At 42.1% G+C, this 24,188-nt stretch overlaps 1 protein-coding gene across 4 annotated transcripts in view; it reads left to right on the top strand.

Moving 5' to 3' along the window:
* PDE3A (phosphodiesterase 3A) overlaps positions 1–24,188 on the top strand; it is a 224,408-nt gene that overhangs the window by 146,756 nt on the left and 53,464 nt on the right. The window contains exon 1 of one of the 4 annotated variants that reach the window (XM_038154346.1): positions 860–2,594. The exons of the other annotated variants lie outside the window; for them this stretch is intronic. Coding sequence (XP_038010274.1) covers positions 2,532–2,594 — 63 coding nt within the window. The 5' untranslated portion in view covers positions 860–2,531. Of the gene's footprint in view, positions 1–859; positions 2,595–24,188 lie in introns of those variants that run through there. 4 annotated transcript variants of the gene reach the window in all.

Genomic DNA, 24,188 nt, shown 5'->3' on the forward strand with positions numbered 1-24,188 from the left:
TATCACTGCCAATATGGATGTTCAGGAATTTTCCTGCTTGGGTAAAATAGCCTTTCCCATCTAGAGCTGAAAAAACATAAATGCATGATTAGAGTTCCAGCCTTCTGTACTTGATTTTACTTCAGGTGATGGATTTTCACCTGGATACTTGGTACAAATGACAGTCCAGAGGTGTCATAAAAGCATTAAAGGATCTATCATAAGGTAGGGAGAGAAAAATGCAGAATCATAGAACAGTTTGTGTTGGAAGGGACCTTAAAGATCACCCAGTTCCAACCCCCTGCCATGGCAGGGACACCTTCCACTGTCCCAGGCTGCTCCAAGCCCCGTCCAGCCTGGCCTTGGACACTGCCAGGGATCCAGGGGCAGCCACAGCTGCTCTGGGCACCCTGTGCCAGGGCCTGCCCACCCTCACAGAAAATAATGTCTACCTAACATTTATTCTAAACCTACTCTCTGGCAGTTTGAAGGCATTCCCCCTTGTTCTCTCGCTGCAGTTCCTGATGAAGAGTCCCAAAATGACCCAAGCTTTCTGATTACCATGTGCTACCCTAGTGCCCAGACACAGAAACCAAGGAAGAGAAGGAAGAAAATTTTCATTAGAGAGAAGAAGGTGTTCCTCAGTTGTTCCACTGTAGCTTTAGATTCTCTCTTTTCCATGACTCTGAAAATCTTCTAGATAGGAACAGCATCAAACCTAATTTAATTAAGTTCCTTGAAAGGTTACGAGAAATTAAGGAGGTTCTGATTTTTGCAGAATAGAAAAGACTTTTTAAATCCTTTTGTGGTTCAGTTACATTGTTGCCAGCTTGTGTCCTTTAAAAAATGCACCTGTTGTAAAAAAACTGTCTTGCTGAAAAATTAAGGTGAGTGATGTGTTAGCTCTACTTAAATACCTTATAACCTAGGAAGAAAAAAAGGGAGGTGGAATCACTGGTTTACCATAACGTAAAACTAAAATCCACGTGTGAACTCCTGAAGTTATTCCATCAAGACTCATTTAAAAAGCTCTGATTCAGTGAAGGGGATTTTTTTTTAAGAGCTAGTAGGTTTTCTATGGCATGTGTTGAAACATGAGAGGAAGCTATTACAGTGCATGTCACACTCCTTAATGGCCCGCCTGGAAAACATGTTCCTTTCCTGCACGTAGGAGTGAAATGCACAGTGCTGTAGCTCCAGGTAGAGATGGATCTCAAATGAAATTCACTGAGGCCCTCGGGAATTTCTGTTTGCAGCAGTTTGTCTCGTGATAAGCATCTGCAATTCAATAGAATGTTAATGGCACAAGTAAAAAGCTGTCTTTACAATATTTAACTTGCTCATGGCTTCCACCGTGGCCGTCACTGCGGTCCCCTTTTGAGACTGCCCACATGTATGTGTATGTATGTTGTAGGATTCCTTTTCTTTTAGAGTAATTATACTATTAAGGCTGCTCTAATTAGATGGAATTATAGGTTGCCTTACAAAGAGCAGGGAGTTCCTGGCTACACACTTGTTCTTTTCTTTTTTCATCCCTGAAGACAGCACTGCCTGCTGTAAGTGCTTCATGCTGGGAATTTTCTCTGTGGATTTGAAATGAAGCAGGAAGTGCAAAGTGAATTTCATTACATTTTGTGCTTAATTTTAAAGATTAAGACATGTTAGAATTAAGAATTTAGGCATGAAACTTTGAAACTCAGTTCCAAATTAAAGAAGTTCCGAAGTGTTCAGGAATATTTAATCCACCTAAGGAAATGTCTCTCAAATATATACTTGCAATCTGTAGAACCACATCATGTGAGGGGAGAATATCCATACGTGTTTGTAATGTTGGCACGTGCCCCAAGATAAGTGTGACTAGCAGAATTCATCCTTGGAATATTATTGCTCTGCAGAAAAAAATATGCAAATTGTCCTTTAATCACTCTACTAGAACACAGTACTTGATAGTGCCAGGATCTTTCAGGTGGGCCCCAGGGCACACTCCGTGCACACGTTTTTGTTTTTACAGGGCTCCTGGCTGTGTGGGAGTAATTTGTTGCTCTGTCATCAAGGCTTGTTTGGCTTGCTGGGGATGTAGGCGTAGCCCCAGAGTCAGTGCAATCGAGCAATCCAGCACTGTAGAATCACGATGATGGAGAGAGAAGCACAGGTCCAGCCTTTTTAATTCTCTTTAACTACAAAAGCTCTCAATTATACATCCGAGGTGCTGCGTTTTTACCCCTCCAGTTCCTAAGCAACAGCTATTTTCAGATTGAGTGCGTCTGGTGTTGTCTACCTACTCCAGGCTCCTTCCTGCGAGGTGGCTGGTGGCTGGGAGCTGCTCACTGCCTCTTGCTGTGCCACTGCAAGGACACAGATGCTGTAGAGGAGCAGCACAAGCTGGGCTCTGACCACTCTCCACCTTGCAGCTCACCAAAACTCGCGTGCTTCGGGGAGCTCTGCCGCCTGCCATGAAGAGCAGGAGTCAGAACTAAGGTTCTTGCCGCTGGTTTGGGACAGAAGCCTTTTTTTGTCAAGTCTGGCAAAGCCTCTAGAGCAGATTGAGGACGATGAGCCGGAAATCTCTGTACTTGCTGAAGCGCAGGTGGGAGTCCATTCCCGCTGGGGACCAGGTACTGTGCTCTGGGGATCTGTCGTGTCTCAGTCTGGCCTCAGTGCCGCTGCAGAGAGAATTGCAGTGACCTGCTGGGGCTGTGGGGGTTCTCTGAACACACCGAGAGCCAGCTGCTCGTTATTTGTCCTTCCCAAGATGAATGCTGCCAAACGCTGGCAAAGCTGATTTTGCCAGGGCGTGTGCTTGTGGAGGTGGAGAGGCTGTGGCAGCCCACTAATGCAGATGTATTTAACCAAAAAAGTCTCCCTGCCTCGAAAAGGAGACTTTTCTAAAGGCTTCAGGAGTATTTTAAACTGAGTATTAAAAGCTATTTTAAACCGAGTGGCTAAGGGAGATCGTAGTCTACTGTTGGTGGGTTGGTGCATGACTTTTTGTGTTTCATATCTTACATACATGTGTGTGTGTGAAGTCACCGAGGCGTTGGCAGAACCTCGGTGCTTTCAGAGTCCTCTTGGTTGATGTGCCATTCCAAGTGTGCTAACCAAGAGGAGAGTAAAGCAGATGCAAACAGAACATATGTAAACATCTGCTGGGAAAAGCAAATACTGTCACCAGAAGCAGGACTGAGATGTGATGAATGGCAGTGTGATTAGTGTATTTCCTACTTCTTGCTCCAGGCACTCCAAGATTCTCTGTTTTTTTTTTCAATACTTCTCTTGGGATGTGCAGATAATAAAAGAAATAATTACAGAAAGAATATTGGTGAACTAACAGCTCCACTCTCCTCTCAATCATAATTCCATCTCAGTTTTCCATTTATAAAACAGTTGGCTGTGAATGGTAGTCTTTATCTGTAGAAAAGAGACAATTATTTGACAGGAAAAAAGAACAGAAATGCATCCCAGATTTTGAGAAGCATCCTCTTGTGCATTTTTATTAAGAGGGAGAAGGGCAGGGAAGATTACTTACCATATTTTATGTTTAAGGATAAATCATGCCGCTTGGAACTTTTAGAGGTCTCAGACATATTAGTTATCAATAAAAAAATCAAAAACCATGCTGTCACATTATTATTCACAATAAAATAATAAGGCATTGCTGATCAATACAATTTTATTGTACTGAAAGGGATTTAATTGATCCAGATCAGTCCAGTATTCTTAAATTTCCCAGGAAAAAAAGAATGAATAAATGCTCTGGTAGGAAGGGAATAATTTGTCATCTTATTTCTGTTAAGAAGATGCAGAGACACTAAAGTTATTTCAAAGGAAAGCTGATTTTCAGCCTTACTTTTCCAGCATTTCCTTTGAATCACTCTAACCCTAATGTTGCATTGCATCATACATCCTATTGTAACACAGTATGTGGGAAAAATAAATATTCCTCACCTCGGTGTGAGGTGTGCTTGGCTGCACTGAGCTGGGCATCAGTTCCACCATCAGTCCCTCAAACCCTCTGCAGGGTTTTAAAAGAGGAAAGGGAATTTCCCTGACCCTTCTGCCACTCTGGGAGAGTGAGACTCAAAGTGATGCACATAAATACAGTTAACTTGAGCATAGTGTGAGTCTGTGAGATCTGACTGAAGGAAAATGCAGTTACTGTGCAAGATGACAGCCCCAGATAGGCAACTTCCTGAGTGCTTTAGGCTGATCCTGCTCACAAATTATTGTATAAAAATAAAATCCCTGCCTTTTGGTGCAGATCCATTCTTTAGTCCTTGAAGGGATGCAGTCTCTTACAGTGTTCTTACAGCTGACCTTGACAAAATGACTTTATATTTTGACAGGTAAGCAGTGACATTGTCGGTTGCTTCTCTACTCAGAGTAGATAAAAGATATTCGTGTTAACAAATCACAAAACCTCTCAAAATGGGCTTTTTGCCACCTAAAATGAAAAGAAAGACCACAAAAAAAAAAACCAAAAAAACACTAAAGGAAGGAAATAAAATAAAACTGTAAAAGTGGGATATTTGGCTTGAACTTGTCTATAGTATAAAATAATGTGGCAGGTGTGACTTTTAAGAAAGTGGAGGCTGTTTTTTTTAAGTAATAAAGTCTAACAAAGATTTTTATTCCTCATCTTGCGTACTCTGCATGAAATCAATTGACACCTAGAACTGTTCAGGCAAGGCTGAGCAGCTTGAGAAGTAAGGGTGGAGAAAAACCAAGAGTAGTCATGATGTCTATAGACAATATAGTTGGAGGTTGTTGGTTTGGGATGGTTTTTTTTGGAGCTAGGTTGTTACATAATTTTATTTTTGATCTTTTGAGCATTGTTTATGCTCTCAGACACTACATCACAGAGGTCTCCATGGTTTCCAGGCTCTGGTATGACAAAGGAATTTTCCACTCATTGTTTTGTATTTTATGGGTGTGAAAGAGTGAGGAAAGCAGATTTAACTGGGAACCCTGAATTAGATCTCTTTGGGTTTGGTTGATGAAAAATGTCTGATCTTCTTGTTCATTTTTACATGTGGAAGATGTATCTTTATCCTGGGGGTGTTTTGCATGGGTAAATTTAAGCTAAATAGTGATAAACTAAATACCATCTATTGCCTCTATTTAACAAACTGTAATATTTCTTGGTTCTTTAATCTTGAATGGCTTTGTCAATAATTTCAGAAGGAATTACCTTTGCATAACTAAGGAAGGAATTTGTGAATGCTTTTCTTTCTTGTCCATCCAGGTGTTCAGATTGCTTGAAAGCTCTCCCTGAAGTTTCAGTACAGGGGTTTGGGGAGTAATTCTCTCTTGGTTTAATTTGTTGTATGTGCCTGAGGATCTTGTTTTTAGGAATAAAAAATCCTAATTTTTTTTCAGTTCCTGAGGACTGCAACTGAGAATGCTTTCACTGAATGGAAATGGATTTAAAATGTTGTGGTAACCAGATGAGCCAGAAGTGTTAAGTATTTGCTGTTATGTTGTTGAGTATTTCCACCTACCTGAAATTCCCTATAAGTTTCATGATCTGTAGCCTTTGAGCATAAGGTCCTAAGACAGGAAAAAATTTTCCCACATTATCCCATGATGGAAACTTCTAATTGTTTCATTGACAACTGTGAACTTAAAAACACAAACTAGATTTCCCCAACCACAGAAGAAGAATACAGCCAGTAGTTACTATAGGGATTTACATACTTTATATATATTTTTAATATATATTTTTAAAATATTTATATATTTATGTATGTTTTTATAGCTGTGGATAGAAAGGAATGTACTATGCAGTTCAATAAAAGCAGTGATTTTTTTTTAGGTAGGAATTCCTGCTTCCAGCAGTGTTAAGCAGGAATTAATTAATTAATTAACAGTAATGCTTTCTGTAGGATTAGATTGGGATGGGTTAGTGTAAAACCCATGAAGTGATGCTTCCCTCACCTGATTTACAAGACAGCTGTGCCTAAGGCACTTTGCAGGCACAGTGCAATATCCTGTTCCTTACCACTGATGTGGTGGAAGGGAAAAACTTCCACAGGCTTTGTGGAACGGTGCTCAGCAGCAAATAAACTCATCCTGACTGAGTCAGAACTGCAGAATGAGAAACCAGGGGGTTTTCTGGGTTCCGTATAACATTACATCATGCAGCCTCCATATTCTCCGTGTGTTCAGTACAAGGCAGGTCACTGCAGTGATCCTTGGACCTGACCAAACACAATCCCCTTCTACTTCACCTGAAAACAGTTTACAATAAAAAAAAATAAAATAGGTTTCCTGTTAAGAATGTTTTTGTGGGTCTCCACAGCTATTCATTGTTAATAAAACCTTACCTTATCCCTTTGTTCAGCAGACAAGGTTTCAAAGCTTTGGTGGCAGAGCAGAGATTTGCAGGGTTTGGGATGTTATGAGAAGGAGGCCTCATGGCAGGGTTTGGGATGCTATGAGGAGGCCTCATGGCAGGGTTTGGGATGTTATGAGAAGGAGGCCTCATGGCAGGGTTTGGGATGTTATGAAGGAGGCCTCATGGCAGGGTTTGGGATGTTATGAGAAGGAGGCCTCATGGCAGGGTTTGGAATGCTATGAGAAGGAGGCTTCATAAAACCACCCCCCAAATCAAAATTAGGTAGCACTGGGGCTTTTGTGATGATAGAAGACTACATTTTAGTTCCTGACAACTGTGCAAAGCTGAGAGTAGTGCCACAAGGTGTTCTTTTCATTTCTAATAACACCTTAAATTTCACATACAGTATATGTGCATTCCAGGTATTTGTCACCTTCCCAAGCACATTTTTTAACACAATGGTTGCAAAGTTTTAGCTTCCTCTATTCAGAGATGAACCCAATTATGGAATGGAAGTGATTAATGTATTTCATTTTTTACTGAGCAGGGCTTATTCCTGATTTTCAGCCAGGGTGCTCCACTGGCATGTTAATAGTAGCATCTCTGGGGGATGTGGGCTGCCCTAACTTCCTTACTGAGTTTCCACAATGCCATTGTTGTTGGAAGATGTCTTTGGTAATGAGGACAAAATGAACTGGCTGATTTCCCTCCATGAAGAAAACTTCATTTTAAAAGCATTTTTATTAATACTGGTTTGTTTTGGCTTTTTTTTCCCCCCTGAGTTTTGCGTCCATGCTGGGGCAGATATGTGTGCTTTAACTGCTGTTCTCTGGGATAGTTTTAAAGAATAAATAAGTGAAAGTATTTCCTATTGTTCCTTCCCTACAAGAAAACATGCTGAATTCTCTAGTAGCTCATTTTATGAGTTCCCCAGTGGAAAGGCTCACAGCTGATCAGCTCTGCTCTCAACAGCAGATGTTCTTTTCCCTGACTTCAGTAGTAAGCTATAATTTTGTTCTATGTCTGACGGATCAGTGTTCAAAATTTCAAAATGAGTTATGGGAGCAGCCTCCTGAGATTTTTTGAATAAGCTAGAGCTGGAGTAAATCTTAAAGTCAAGTCATAAAAAAGAAGATTTCATGTCGGGTTGGATTTTAGAGATCAAAGGTTCGTTGTGCAATGGCTCTGCATTGCTCCATTTTCAATTCCTGAATGACCTTGAATGTGACAAGAGCAGTATGAATTCTTACAGTCCATCAAGGAAAGCTGGAGATTATAAGGTGTTGAATCTGGAGTTCATAATTATTAAGTTGCTGCTCTTTATGCAGGGCTAGAAAAGCCACTGGTTATGGTGAATAGAGGAGAGATAGAGGCATCAATTACTGAACTGCAAAAAAAAAATTAAAAAACCCCCCAACATTTAGCATGGGAAAGATGTCTTTGTTGATAACCTGGATGCTGGACAGACTGCACCCTTAGGAAATGTGCAGTGATACAGAACCAGGGGAGTGGCTGCTACAGGGGGTGGTGGTGCTGCCTTTCAGAGGGACAGGAGGAGAAGGGAGCCAGCAGGAGCCTTACAAAGCCCAGCACAAGGGGAGAAAGTCCTCCCACACCTCAGGAGACACAAAGGGGCTGGCTGGCTGGGCAGCAGCTTGGCACAGAAGGACCTTGGAGGTTCTGGTGAACCCCAAGAGTGTCCTTATGGCAAAGAAAGCCACCAGCTGCACGCTGGGCTGCCCTGGGAATTGCAGCAGGCTGAGGGAGGGGATGCTTTGGTTCTGCTCAGCACCAGGGAGACACATCTGGAGTGCTGGGCACAGGTGTGTGCTCTGCAGAACAGGACACAGGAATACTGCAGCGTGTCCAAAACAGGAGCGCTGAAGTGATTGAGGGGCTGGAGCCTCTGTCCTGTGAGGGGAGGCTGAGAGAGCTGGGACTGTTCAGCCTTGAAAGGAGAAGGCTCTAGAGGATCTCGTGAATGTGTGTGAATACCTGTGTGAGAGTGAAGGAGATGGAGCCAGACTCTTTTCAGGGGTGCCACTGGATACAGTGTCTAAGTTCTTTCTCTCTCTAGCTGGAACTGGAATTTAAGAACAGATTTTATTGTGTTTTTTCAGCAGTGTCCTCTTTTGACTTTGAACAGTGCCAAGAAACCATAAGAAAGACAAAAGCAAAAGAATTATCCAGACTTTCCAGAATCTAGGTCTAAAGAGAAGGACAGAAATAAAGACTGCAAAGTGAATATAGAATCTTATCTACCTCATTAATGCTGTATTTTTTCCAGTAGACAAAAATCAGAAATTATTAAAATAGCTTTGATCCAGATTGAAACAGAGTCTCAAAATTTCAATAGAAGCTAAAATACAGGAATTCCTGTTTAAATGTAGGCAGGTACAATACAGGTACTAGCTAAAATACAGGAATTCCTGTTTAAATATAGGCAGGTACAATACAGGTACTAGCTAAAATACAGGAATTCCTGTTTAAAAATAGGGAGGAACTTGTTTAAGCTAAGGGTGACCAAGCACTGGTCACGTGGAGTGATTATGGAGCCTTCATCCTTGGAGATACTCTTTGTTTTCCCCCTGCACCTACCCCCACAAACACACAAAATTCATGAGGAGGCAAAAAAAGCTGTAGATGGAAAAGTGAAGCCAGGAAAAAATCTTTCCAAACAGAGCTGGGGCTATATTAAAAACCAGCTACCAAGGTAGTGATTTAAAACATGTAATCCCTTTTCAGACTACATGGATAGTAGTTTGGTAGAAATCCAGATAACCTTTCTGTTTTCAGTAACTTTGCTTCTGGAGCACAAGAGCTCTCTTCTCTAAAAATGAGGAAAATGTCATTGTTCATACTGTCTATTCTGGTATCTGAGAAAAAAAATTAGAGATTTTCTGTCATGTACAGTTTTGAAAGTTTATATGCTGGCCTCATATACATGGCCTTGGCTTCAGAGCAAACCCCACACGTTCAACATTTTCAATTTTCCAGGATAGGGGGACCTGAATCTTCAAAGTTAGGTGATGGATATGAACAGAAATGTGGAATGGAAATAAGCTTTTGTGTCATATTACCATGGACGAATTTTTATAGGTGTCTAAAAATAATAACTCTGTGCATATTGAGATTGTGTTTTAGGACTCCTGGAGGGCTTCATGTGCTTGCTTCTTTTAAATTAACAGTTGGAGTTGAGTGAACAATCTGCAAATAATTATTTTAGATTAAATTCTTCATTAAAATGCAGAATAGGAGGGGGGCTTAGCTGACAAGAGAAGCTGCAGTGCTGCTTTCTATTCCTTACAACTCTGTGGGATGTGAAAGTGATGAGCAGCTGAAATCGATGATTAGAATCTTCAAGGATCAACGTTGCCTTTGAGCCAGCTCTGTCTCAGAATGGTGATTTTGCTGGGATTATGATGTGGCTGCATTTTCCTCACAGAAACATCCCCTGGACAAGATCACCCTGTAGCTTTTGACTCGTTTCCATCCAGACAGGAGCTGTTAGATGCAGGATTGTACGTGTGGCTTCTGTGTGTAGCTTCCACCTCCTGTCTTACAGACACCAGGTTTGGGTTTTGAGGTACTATAAAGTAGTAATTGGTGATGGAGGCTGCTTGGTGTTGGTGGGGGAGCAGCACAAGGCACGGGGTGTCCTTCACCAAAGGACACTGGACAGTGTGACAGTGGATCAGCTCACTGGTGATGAGCTCCCCCAGCACGTTTGGGCTCATGCTGAGCAGTGCACATTTTCTCCTGAAGATCAAGTGGAGCGTGGAAGAGGAGGAAAAGCAGAAGCTGAAATGGAAGTGCTTTGAGTGGTGCGAACATGTAAGGAACACTGATTTATCCTGCACCACTCACGGAGTAAATCCCTTCATCTCTTGATGTGGGGTATCCCATTGCCTTTGGGGCTGCATAGGCAGCACCTTTCTTTCAAGATTCTGATGCTCTTTCTCCACCCCCCACACACAGTCTTAAAGTTGGGAAGAAGACAGTGGAAAAGTTATGCAACTGGGCACTGGATTCCTAAGATGCTCGAGGTTCTATTTTTGTTGCTACAGGCATTTGAAAAAATGTACTTCCAATATTTTGTTTTGGAATTATTGCTGGAGTTCTGAAGTCCAGGAATTTTTAGCAAGTCCTCACCATAGGAGCAGAAAGAAACAAATCCAAGATATTTTAATATGGCACAGATAGTTCTGTTATTGCCAAAGGGAAGTGCTCTACTTAAATGTCGAGACCATGTTAGCAACAACTGACCCAAGGGAAACGAGCTGGGGATCCCAGTCCAGTTTCTAATGGTTGAGTGTCTTTCACTGAAAATTCTACCTCAGTTTTTCAGTGCTTGGGAGATGTTTGTGGATGTGGAATCTGCACTCTGCTTGTTTCTTCAAGCCAGGCTTTTCAAAGTCCTTGTAGATGAACCTTTCTTGGTCAGCATGTCTTCGGTGTGCTCTCGAAGGAACCACTTGAGGTGGCAGTCACATAAAGGCACAGACCAATTTCTGGGTCAGCCTTTTCTCCTGGTGGTATTTCAAAGTGCACTTCCTATTTCTCTTTAATTAGAGATTGTTCTCTCTTGATATCAGCTGCCTTTACTAGGGGAACAATTAGGCAGCACTGTTTTAACTGATTTGATTCTTCCCATCATCTCATTTCATCTCCTCTGGAGGAAGGTTCTCTGTGTTTCTCTTACTTGCCTGATCACCCCTCCTACTATGAAGCCAATCTGTCCCATTCATACTCCCTGCCATGCTGCAGTAACATGTCAAAAGACTTTTTTGGCCATTGCCATGAAATTGGAATTGAACTTAGCCCTGCCTGTAAGTTTCTCATACTGCCATAACATTTTCTATGCGTGTTGATCATGGGTCTGGTTTAGATGCAATTTTTTGAGCTCAATGATATGATTGTTATTTTTCCAGATAATTCTTTGGAGTCCCCAGCTTGACTGCTTACTTCATGTCAGTTGTAATGCCTGCCTCATCCTTTATGGATATTGCTGGGTTCTCTATCCAGACTGGCATTCCAGACATGTTTTCAGCTGGCCAGGGTCCATATCAGCATTTAGTGACTGATCTTCACCTCCACATTTGATGATATTTCTTCTGCATTAGGGCCTGTGTCCCCTCTTTTTTTTTCCTTAAGAAAAGCAGCCTGTGGATGGCAGAGGGGAAGAGGATGAGGGGACTCTGAGTCTGTCTCTGCTGTCTGGAGAGCTCTAGTGGCAGAAGTGTCATTCAGCTGCACAGAGGTGACATTCCTGAGGGTCTAATGACAGAAATGTGCAGTCTGGACTGGCAGGTGAACCTGCTGTGTGTGGTGTGTTGATGAACAAACAGCAAGGCAGAGGTTGAGCAAAATACATTCAGTGAGGAATTTGCATCGTGTGTGGATGGTGAAAAACTATAGCTTTCTTGGAAAATTGCAGAGCAAGAATTCTCAAATTAGGCTTACAGTGCTCTCTATATATGTTCTATATAGAATATATATAATGATGATATGTACATATATAGATTCTAGCTAGCAAATAAAAATTGAGTATAAAAATGGCAAAACTGAAAAAGAGGCATTGTGCTTACTATATTTGTGCTTTATGATTTAATTTAGCAGAAAAAGGGAGGAGGAAGAATTCCTCCAGTTTTAAAGAACAAGAGCTGAGTTTCCATGACCTTTTTCCCTCCTGAAGTTGTATTTAATTCAGCTATTTGGAAAAGTAGTTGAAGGAAAAGACAGGAGGAATATTCCATCAAACAGGGACAGAAAACAGAAGCCTCCTCCAGGCAAGGAGTCTCAGGAGGTGGAGTAAATTGCCAGTCATCCATCTCTCTTTCCTGGATTACCTGATGTATTGGAGCAGTTAGAGAGGAATCTACTGTTTAAGTGCAATCAATAATTTGCTTTTATTGCTTTCTTTTTCTTATTACAACTTTGAGGTCGTGGTTGTAGTCAGGAGCTTACCCCAACACTTTGCTGAGATGTGCTTTCTTTTCAAAATCTAGTGTTTAAAGGGGGGACAAGGAACACTTTTAAGTGCCAGCTGAATGGCAGAAATGACACTTTAAGTACCTAGGAAAGGGATGGGATCTCACATCCTTTCTCAGATGCAAAGGTTGTCACATACTGTGGGACAAATCTAGAAGTTGGGTGCAGTTTTTTTCTGCTCTTCTCTCAAGATGGAGTTTCTTCAGATTTGCATTTTTTTTCTGAGTAATGTTTAAATAATATGTTTTTCATAGGTATATGGACAGGCTGTATGGGGAGGTGGGAGGGAGGTGGGTGTCTGCTGCATTTAAAAAGCTGTCTTATATAATGCAAAAAAAATTAAAGCATGAGGAAATGTATCATGTCTTTGTTACAAACATTTTATCTGCTGTTATTTGGATCTGATGTATCAGGAAAATGTGCTCTGGAGAACAAATTAGAGGTTTGGTGCTTGTGCTGGTCTGTTTTGTTCCAGGACTGGCCTTGGAGAAAGCAGAAGCAGCATCATTGCAGAGCCTGTATTTTCAGCTTTGGAAATTGCTTCCTGACCATGAAACATGTCTGCACTCTTGGATTTTGAAACCAGTTCTTATTTTTTGCTCTCTCCCTGGTAGTCAGGGAGATTTCTCCCTGATTGTCTTGGGGAGAAGTGCATGCAGGTCTGCAGCTCCAGCTCTCCTGGCTCTTCAGCAATCTGCAGGACTTCTGTCCAAGTTTGAGGAGTTTTCAGAGGAGTAATGATTTCTTGGATTTCTTACTTTAAGTGATTCATTTTCAGTGGATTGAAGAATTTTATTATCTTTTAAAAGGAAAGGCAGAAAGTGAAATCCTAGGAAAAAGCAACTGCTCCCTTTTGGGGCACAAAGTACTGATGAAGGAGATCAGCTAGGCAGTGCTCCTCATGTAAATGCCATTATTTAGGTTTCCACGGCTTGCAGTTACAGCTTAAATGGGTTGCTCTACAGGCAAAAATCTAATTAAACCTAATTAGTCAGTAATTTATGCCTCACATCCTATACACAGCCCAATTCCCTAATCCCTGTCACCACTGGAAACCCACGAAGAGCTGGACAACACAGGAGGTAACCACTGACCTCAAACTGAAGCCATTCCCTCTCTGCTTCTGAGGTCATCCCAAGACTCACCCCTCCTGAAAACTGATGGTCATCTAAAGAATTTGGGCCAGAGTTAAAACAGTTTTGGCTTTCCTTTTGCTGTCAGCCTTGGCTGAGAGTGGCCAGGAAGTTTCAGGTGTTTCAGGAGAAGGTATCTGGGGGTGGCAGCGAGAGGGGTACCACATGATTGACTTTATTTTGCTAAAATGCTGCCAAATGCATAAACAGGGAAGGTGATATGCCAGATATTTTGTATTTATTACTCTGTTATAAGTAACTGGTGTTTCCAGTCAAGAATACCTAGTTAACATATGAGCCCGTTTGGGTAATTTTTTGGCTGCTGTGCCTTGTAGTTTGACATGTGTGGGAGCATACAGTACTTCCAAGGGTGCTTATTAATTGTGGATTAGCACATATTTGTAATTATTGTCTTAATTACTTCCTTGATTGAATGTAAAGTGAATGTCATACATGGTAGCATTCATGTCAAATACATGAGTTAAAGAACAGGGTCATTGCATCTTGGGAAGAAGTTTGGCACTTCCCAGCAGGAGGACAACTAAAAGAATCTTTTTTTTTTTTTCCTTTGATACAGACACATCATTACTTGCTGCTACAGTAAGCACAAATGTCCTTTGACATTCCCACTGAAATTAGATCACCTTCCCTCCCTCTGTTTTCTGATAAAATTTGTAAAATTACATTACATTAAAAAGAACAAAAGAAACATGTGACCAGAGCAAAGAGGCAAAACAGATTTCAAAGCAGATAATATCTTTTGTGCTGCTTAAATGCTGCTGGACTCCATAGGAGCCCATTATTGGATACAGTCTAAGTCTTCTTACCTAAATTATTTTATTAGAAATAGGAGTAAAATATTTTAACTGCTTTCAAAGAGAAGTTGTGGTCTGATTGAGGTTCTGAAGTCTTAGACGTACACTGGTGTTGTGGGGTGTGCTGGTAAGGGGGACATAGCAGGGGGCATTGGAAAGGTTTCCTGAATAGAATTGATGCAGTATAGAAAAATATGCCCTTCTGCCTCAGTTTTAACCTCTTCAACTTCAGATTTGCTTAGCCTGCAAATGACTGTGACTAGTCACTACTTGTGTTTTGGGGTTGATGGGGTTTTAGTTTTTTTTTTTTTTAAAGAACTCCAAACAGTGTAAAGTTTTACAGTGAATGCAGCTAAAGAATGGAGGCAGAGGGTGCAAAATGAATGCTTTTGAACTGAGCTGGCACACTCTTCATTTTAAGATTCAAGGGTTCTTGTAGTGTGGCATTGTTGTTTCCTTCCTGACTTACCAAACTCAACTTGTTTTGGGAAGTATTGATTTTGACAGTACACTCGTGCAGCCACAGGTGAAGTGGCTTTGGTGTTGGGAGCAGTTCAGCCTGTACTGAATCAGATATCCTCAGCAAGAAATCCAGTTTCTCAGCTCACCTGGCTTGTCTGCCTCCAGCAATGAAGAGCTCTTCCCTGCTTAGCTTTGGTGTCTCTGTACTTCACTGCATCGCTCCATAAGCATCACTGTTAAGGCATGCAGCATCTGGTTTATGTCATGTGTCAGTGGATTTGATCTCTATCTGCTCAGCTATTTACTTGCCTTTTGTGTTTTCGTTTTTCCCCCTTCACATACGAGACGCTTGAAAAAGGATAAGCAACACACATGTGAGGAATACGTGGATGGTGGTTATAGTTCATAGAAGACAGTCCAAATTCTGTCTCAAAAGCAAACAAAACACCCATCCCAACCCAGCTATGAGGAAACTGCACATCCCTGGACACCCTGTGCAGGAAAGGGCAGGGGGCAGATTGCTTCCCTGCTGTCCTGGGGTGTCAGCTGCTGCCTGAGCACCACCTACACACCCAGCTCAGCTCACAGCAGTGATGCTTCCTTCCACAGTGCTCCTGGCCAGCTCTGCCTTCTCCTTCTGCTCTCTCTTGCATGCATACAAAAAGCCTTCTGAAGGAGGGAGCCAGATTTAATCCTACCCATAAACTCTTCCCAGCACTGCCTCTGTAGCCAGCTGCAGGGTGTTCATCAGGGATGGAGCTGTGGGAGCAGAAAGAAAGCTGCCTTTCATTTACCAGGCTCAGATGATGTAGCAAGATGTCAGGAAAATCAAAGATCTGCTAACTGAGCAGAGCTGCCGCGTTTTTAGCAAAGTAGGAATGGTACGATGCTGTTCTGGCACTGCTCCTTTTCCCGTGGTACGTGTGCTGTAACCCTGTTTGGAAAGTGTCTGTGTTGTGCATGTCAATGTGCTAATCAAGTTTTGGGTAAATGGAGACACAAAAAGACTTAGTCATTGCTTCAGTACCTGTCTCCAAAAGCTCAGTTCCAGCTGCATGCACAAACACTTTGCTTGTACATAAATCCCCTTTCTGCAGCAGAATTTGTGAAGCACAAAATCATTTTCCCTGGGATAGTTGTTTGGATTCTTTTTTCCCTGTATTATTTCAGAGGGGGAGAAGTGCCAAGGAGTTTGTGTGCCTGGATGCGTGTGAGTCAGTGCCTGAATGCATGTTTTATTCATCCCTTCACTCTCAGCCTGGGGATACTGTGGCACCCAGCAGGCACGACCCAGGTGAATCTGTGCCTCTGTCCGAGTACTCTGGTGCTTCATACCAAACCTTTTGTCCCATCTGACTGCACTTCTTTTTTAAGCTGCTGTGCAGCCTAATTTTTAGAACATTTAAGCTATTTGCTGACCTTCCTAGAAACAAAAAACTAAGGAAAAAACCCCAAAAAACAACCAAATTCCCCCTCCCACCCTCCTACTGAATTAGAAAGGAACCAAGACTGAGAAGGAGATGGTGCTGAGAGGGGACACTGCTTTGCAGAGGAAGCTGCATAGAAATGGAAGAGCAAAATTTGAAAAAAAAAAAAAGGTGGTATCTCCCTGTGTCTTCTTCCTGCCAGTTCAGGATTGAGCTGTGTGGGTTCTCCTGTGTCACTCTCCAGTCAGACAGCAGTGGAAGTGAGCGGTGCTGCTGTCAGATGTCTTCCACCCCCTTCTTCTTCTCTTACATTGAATTTAAATATTTTGAAAGTTAATACACTTAAATTCACACACAGATTTTAACAAGAAAGCCAGGGTTGTGGGTTTCAGTGTAAACCATTAGAATGCCAAGTAACTGAGGTTAAATTTTTGAATGGTTGTTTATGCCAACAGTTTATAAGAGTGGAGGAAATAAACCTTTCTGAGCAGCTTTCCTAACAGAAAGTGTGACTTAAGCCAACAGAAATGTGCAAATACATAGCTTAGTGCCAAACCTGCCTGACTTGACTTGGATTTATTATACACCAGACAGAAAGAAATTCAAACACTCACTTGAGGCTGCATTCTGCTGAGATTTGAGTAGGGGGGTGTTGTGTGCAATCTGTGCGAGATAAACTGCTTGGGAAATTAAACTTTGGAAGAACCCCCCCGCCTGTGGCCTTTTTTGCTGTCAGGCTGATGGGATTGCCTGCCTTTGGAGCGTGGGTGAACTTTGTGAACCCTGACATTGCAACTCTGCTCAGTGTCACAGCTACAGTATGTCAAGCTTATAACAAAACAAACCTCCCACCGGAAACAACTTCACTTTGAAGTTCACAAGCTTGCTCTAGTCTCGGTTTTAAAAGAGCAGTATCATATATCAAATACACTGAAAAGTTATTTCAAGCTACTTTGCTGTGATAAAGCACTATGGTTTGGCCACTGCTGTAAGTGCAGATGTATTCATTGCATTCCAGGCTTTGCCAGCACTTTATTTTATTTATGGCTTGCTTCATTCTGCTTTATTTGTAATAAGTGTTGGTAAAAATCTGTCACATTGCTCCATGCTAAAGACTTCAACACCGTGGTAAATTAAATTTAAAACTTTCCACAATGATGTATGTGCTAGATTGGATGGCACAGGGTGAGGAATTTTAGAAAGAATTTGAGATGGGACTTCTGAATTGGTATTGATGATACAGTTTATTTTTCTTATGTTTTACATAAGCAATAAGGGTGTTTGGCTCACATCGTTACAGTATAGCTCAGAAGGTTCTAAAATCCTCAGTTATACGACTTTTTAAAGATTTATTAATTAATGAAACATTGCTAACAAGGATATTTATGGTTTTGACCTAATCTTTAAATATTTTGTCTTACAGACTTATACTACAGTATAAGATTTCTTAATTAATCATGTTATGGCACACAAACTTACATTACTGCCTTCTAAACTCCTTGTTTATCTCAGTAACTACTTTTATTTTATATCTTAGACTCTAAAACTCTAAACTTTCTCCTACTTAACGTGTCTCTGCTTTGTACTATAAATCCACTTCTAACACTTCAGTTTAGAAGCCTTTTCGAGTCTCAGATCAAATGCTATGTTTAATTCTAAGCTTTAGCTTACAAGCCCAAAGTTCTGAGAATTCCTCACATTTCAGATTCCAACAGCGCAGCAGAGAACTCAGGGATTAGCAGGAAGGCAGGTTCACAAATGTGAATTAGCTGCCTTTTGTCAGAAATAATTTTCTCCTGATGAAATCAGAAAGTAAAAGCAGTGAATGGCAAAGCTCAGCTGCAAGTCCAGCATGTCTCTACATCAGCTGGCGCTGGATGCACTGACAGAACTCTGCTTTGTGATGGCCCCTTGGTGAGATGCTTGACTGTAAGCACAGTTGCAGTTTGTAGTCTGCACGTGGCTTCTTGTGGTTCCCCATCTCCCTTGAAATCCTTTCTGTCTTCTTGTGTGACAGTGAAAATGTGGCTAAAGCGCATTATCTGAAAATAATTATAATTGTACTCACCTCTGCTTAGGTTCTGAAGGTTACTGTAAAGGTAGTAAGGCACCCTAGTATGGGAAACAAGTTTGGTCATGCCATTATGGAGTAGCAGAAATGAAGTAAAAACCTGCTTAATTTGCCTGATGGGAACCCATGTTTCTAATTTTTTTTTTTTTTTTTTGAGAGGGTAAGGTCATGCTGTCTCAGAGATCCACAACTTTGCAAGGCTGTCATGTAATCAGATGACCTGTAATTTCTCACCACTGCTGATCCTAGTACAGAGATTTTACCTGGAGCCTTTGTAATTTCTGTTCTTCCCAGGACATTAACACCTCTGCACTTCCAGCCCAGTGGAAATATTTAATTCACTTGTTCCATAATGGGCTATAAAAATGTGAGTGTAGCACCTGCACTGTAAGCCTTCGGTTGAGTTTCTGATGGTGATTTATGCTGCTGTTGTCAAATCCGTGGAAGTGCCCCCAGGTGAGGATACCCAGCCTTCAGAGGAAGGCAGTGAGGGCTCCACAGGACCCCTCCACACCCCGGGTGAGCACTCTGCTCTCAGCTCCACGAGTGGGATGGATAAAAGGGCACCTTGTTAGAGCTGTAGCCCTCAGTGCATGGGGCTGTGTGGCATTCTCGTTCTCTGAAAAAATCCCTTTGCCCAGGATTTTTCTCCTGGGAAGCTGAGAAGCCTCAGAGAAAAAGGAAAACAAATAATCAAGTAATTATCTCATTTGCTTCTCCTGTGTTGTGCTCATGTGGAATGTGTTTGGAGGTTGTTTACCCACAGGTGATTGTTTCATTGCATTCTGCTGTGAATTGTTTTGGCTCTTTGGCCAATCAAGGCCAAACTGTGTCAGGACTTTGGAGAGAGTCGCGAGTTTGCATTATTATCTTTTTTAACATTTAGTAAATACCCTTTCTAGGCACTTTAGTATAGGGTATACATACTCTATACTCCACAGTATATCCTTTCTATACTGTTTAGTATACTCTTTCTATACTCTTTTGATATAATATAGTATTATAAAGTAATAAACTAGCTTTCTAAGAACGTGGAGTCAATTCATCATTCCTGCCTTCATTGGGACATTTCCCTGCAAGTACAATAGGGCTGGGATTTCCTTATTCTGCCTTCCCTGGCTGGCTCTGCAGTGGCTGCCAGGATTGTGTCAAGGGCACATTCTTTCCACTGCCAGAGGTGTTTACTGCACTATCAGCTGTGAAACAGAGCCCTCAGCAAGGGGCTGGCACACAAACAGGGACAGAGGAATCATCTCCAGTGGCCTGACCACATACATGGCCCTGGGTTTATAGTCATTTTTTTGATTGACTCAATTGACTCATTTTTTAAATTTGATTCAATATTGAATTCAGAAGCCTGAAATATTTTTAAAAGCCTTTCAGCTCAGCTTAAATTCAGTTTAGAGAAGTCCTTCAGTGCAGGCAGCCACCTGCCAGCCTGCTGTGCTGGTTTAGCTTGCTCAGCTCTAGTCTCCAAACTGAAATATGGAAGGATCTCCAAAATAAAGGGGCAGTGAAGGGGCAAGGGACTGCCCTGAGCCCTGAGTCTTGACTTCAAGTGGGAAGTCCACAAGCAGTTGGAACAGCAGAGGAATTGGCCCAAAGAAATGTTCAGAGGTACCTGGCAGGGGAAGAGGCAGCACTGATTGGAGAGAGAGATGACTGGATTGGAGAGCAGGACAAAGCAACTGGAAAACAGGAAATAGCAGTAGGAAATGCTCCCCGTGCAAGAGCTAACAAATGTTTGTACAGGAGAATCTGCAAGTGGCACTGCTTTCCTCCCACACTGCATACAGTTGCCAAAGTGATGGGCTCCCTCTGGGAAAGCACATTTAATGTAGGCACAGTGGATGTCAGTGTCTGAATAACCCCCACAAACCTTGAAAATCAGATAAATTTGGCAATCCTGGATTTTGGGCTATCTGTCTGGACATAATGTGCACGAGAAGCTGAAAGTTCATTGGAGTGGGGCTGGTAAGGCTTTCTGGGAGTGTCTCTACAGCCATTTGTTTTCTTAGCTGAGGAGCTCTGGGGTGCGCAGCAGCTTCAGGAAGTAAAACACGCACTTGTCACACAGACACAGGGAGGACGGTGTTCTTCGAGTGGGTGATTGGAATGGATGGAGAGGCATCTTGCTGAGTTTGGAGGTAACACAGTCCCCAGGATGACCACTTAGGTGTAGGGAATGTATTTGTCATGAGTTCATTGAAATATTACCCTGGGACCAGTGAAAGAAGGCATGAAAATTTCTTCTTTATTGCTGAACTTTATAAGCTTTACTGGAGAGTCCTCTGAGCAGAATCCATGGGTGGGACTCAGCTGCGAACTCTGAAAATTGTTTATACTTGAAAATGGCATGATGTGAGGCTGACCTGAGAGATAGGAGGAGAATTCAGAAAATCTCTCTTGCCTGTCATGTGTGTAGCTTTAAGTTTATTCTCCTACATCTTCAAGTGGAGGCTTAATACCCAGAAAATTATGGAAGCATGGTTTTGTTGTTTATGCATTTTATGGAGTCAATAAATAACCCTTAAACAGAAGTGATTAAGCCTGAAATGGCAGCAGGGAATAGCTGTGTCTCTTCTCCATCCTCTGATTCATTCCTAAGTCAGGATTTACACTAACTCAATTAAATACACACTTTCTGCATAATTGCCCATGTGCTAGCAGAAAGTAGTCAGTTGTCAGGGATTTTGTTCATTTCTGGGTTGGCTGCCTGAGAACATAAGGAATTGGGAAGAAACTGTGGAATTACCCATAAATTTTCTTAATTGAATTGAGCATAAGCTTTCAAGCTTAAGATGTGAGCAAGGAAAACTTTCCAGTTTCCAGGCAGAGCTGTCTCCTTGCAGTTATTTACACAGTGCTGCTTTGACTTGCTGTTAAAAAATTGCACTGGGGCAGAGATTAGGAATTCAAAGAGCAGTTTTGTAAGGAAAATGCCTCTGTTTCATTCAGGAAGAGGAGATGTGTTACAGGAGGGGGAGAAGGGGGGCAATGAGCAGGGCAAAGAAAAAGGGCTATTACTTCAGGCAGGTTTGAATATTCAGTCAGGGAAGCCTTGACCCAGCAGAGCCTTTAGAATGCACTTTTTTACAATACTTCGGTGAGACAGCTGAGAGCACGTGGCCCTAGATGACAGGTCAGCCTCCTCCCTCCCTCCTTCTCTCCTCATCATCACCCATCCTGTGTGGTTCTAATTTTTTTGAGGAATACTGTTGAGGGGATTGTGTTTCTGTCACAAAGCCACTGTAAAATTTCTAATCCCTTGTTAAAAGCGACTCCTGAGCTCCTTTTTTTCAGGGTTCAAATGTGCCTCATGGAGGACACTTCCATCCTTTTGAAGTTCGTGTTAAAGCAGTGCTCTGCTGCCCTTTCCTGCAGAAATATCTGAAGAGATGTTTGATAACAGGAAAATGTACTTTAATACAAAAAGATGCCTGCTTCCTCTGCATGCAAACATGATCATAGTATTACATTAGCTCATCACAGATAAGGTAACTTACATTATTGACTTAAAATATTGGCATTTTTCATGAAAATGCAGCAAACTTTTCTGTGCCAAATGGCATGCAATACTTAGGAGCAGCATTATGCCTTCTATTAAATATAGTTTAAAATTAGTACCTGCAGCTTATATTATCCCCACAGGATCTGGACATCTGTCCTAGGGTGACTTTGTCATGTTAAATTGTATTTTTATTTGTTGATTTAGTCTAAAACTAAGTTTTAAGACTAATTTTAAGTATAAAGAAAGGAAAAGAAGCGCAGAGGTTTTTGTACATCATCTTTGGTCTTTTCTCTCTTGCCACCATGAAACATTGGTGTGAGGTTTTATTTAAGCTAGCACGGAATTTCTTTCGGTGCGTTCCAGATCAGTGTGCAAGAAGTGTAGCCAAAGCAGCCAGACGGGTGGTGCATCTTCCCCACCCTGCAGTGCTGGAAGTTTTGTGTCTTTCCCTGTAGTGTACACTGACAAATTCATTCCTGACATTCAAACTTCCAGCACCTGACAGTGACAGGCAGAGTGAGAGAGGAGGAGGATGCAGAGCTCCTCGCGTGATGCTTGGCAGCATCTCTGCTCCCAGGCTGCCAGGGCTGCTCAGCAGGGTAAAACACAGGGAGGGGTGAATTTCCCTGCACTGCTGGTGCAGAATTCCTGGCTCTGGGCTGAGGTTTTCAGTAGCACCAGCCTGAAGCACACACACACACCATGGAACTCTGCATTCCTCCCCCTCCCGCCCAAGGCTTTTGCTTTTTTGGGGGAGGTGGTGGTGGTTGTTTTTCTGTGCCTGCTGACGTCAACAAAATTGCCAGATGGCATTTCAATGCTTTGCAAAGAGACAGGAGCCTTTTATTACCGGGGTCACGTGGATCCCATTCATTTGCATCCCCAGAAGTGGTCCAAAGCTTTTGCTCACTCTGTAGGCAAAGAGTGCTCTGCACCTTGCAGGGACCCAGAGGGCCCTTCTGTGGGATATTGTTGCCTTGGGAATCCTTTGAGGGATGCAGAGATGAAGGCTTCTCTTCATGTTCATTTGGCTAATGTGGAAATGCTGAAATTCTCCAGACAGTCGTGCTTTGCAGAGGTTTTGTGGGTTTCTTTTTGAACGACACAGGAATACTTCTGTGAGTTTAGGGTAATAAACAGAGTTTAGCTCTAAGAGAGTTACTTACAGTCTCTCAGGCCCAGGTGACTCAGTAGCTTGTGCAACAAACATGCAAGTCCACCAGTGTGATAAATATCAGCAGAGAAGAGGAGCTGTCAGGGTTTAGATTTTGGAGGTCTCAGGCTCTGTCACTAGAGCTTGGCTGTGACGTGATGGATGCATTGAAATGGAACAGAGTCCCTTTATACCCCTAAACAGATGACTGGGAGCTCAGTACCAGATGCACAAGATTAAACCAATTTACTTTGCTGTGCTTGAGCCATCCCCACAGCAGCTGGGCAGGGGACATGGCAGAGTCTGAAGGCCAGAACAATCTCTCACTGACACAGCGACTCCAGTACCAGCCCTTGTCTGGCAGCTAACCCAGGAGAGAGGGAGCTTTGGATTGGATTTTCAGTGGACCTTGGAGAAGTGAACCTGGAGGAGCCTGCAAGGCTCACAGGGAAACATGTCAATACTGGAGAGGGGAAAGCCACATTTAATTTTGGGCAGAGTGAAGACTTCTGCTTCTTGCAGATAATTGAGTTTTGGAGTAGTCTCTCAGGTTAAATGTATTTCTGTGAGAAGAAAAGGTTGGAGCATCTTTTATTTTTCCTCAAAGCAAATGCTAACTACCTTTGTTGGAGCCCATGGTCTCTGTGGTGATGCAGAAAGGAGGATAAGTAATCTGGTTTTGACATCTACATCCCAATTTGAAACTGAAACTCCTCTAAACCTGTCTGAGATTACCAGAGGCTCCAGAATGAGCAATAATCTGAGCTCACAAACCAGGTTTTAACATATTACTTTTTTATTTTCTACCAGTTTCAGCTTTCAGATGTGCCCCTGTGGTGACTCCTTGCTCAGAGTACACTACAGTGACAAAGATGTGTGCAAGTTCCCAAGGGCCATATGTCTGAAAAAAAAAAAAGGGGGGGACAACACAACCTTATGATCTTTCCAAGTGTGAATATTTTATTCCTTAACAAAGTGCTGTTGAAAGGCACTTTGAAAAGCAGCATCACAAACTCCCCTTTCCTGCTTGATAAGCCATGTGTTACTATTGCTTACCCTTGTCTTACCAAATTCCCAGCTGTACGACATGCACCAAGGTCTGGTGATTTATCATGGTATTTGTGTGTGTTAAGCATTGCTGCAATTCACATGCTGTTAAGTGGTCACTGAAGAACACACAAATAAATATAGTGAGTTATTGGGCTCTTCAAATCTGGTGCCATTATATTCTTGACTAGGAAGTGGAGAAATAATTTGAAACTGGCTCAGAGCAGACTGGGTGATGTTGCAGAGTCCGAAGAGTAATAACCAA

The sequence above is a fragment of the Motacilla alba genome, chromosome 1A, assembly GCF_015832195.1.
Source record: "Motacilla alba alba isolate MOTALB_02 chromosome 1A, Motacilla_alba_V1.0_pri, whole genome shotgun sequence".
Lineage (NCBI taxonomy): Eukaryota > Metazoa > Chordata > Aves > Passeriformes > Motacillidae > Motacilla > Motacilla alba.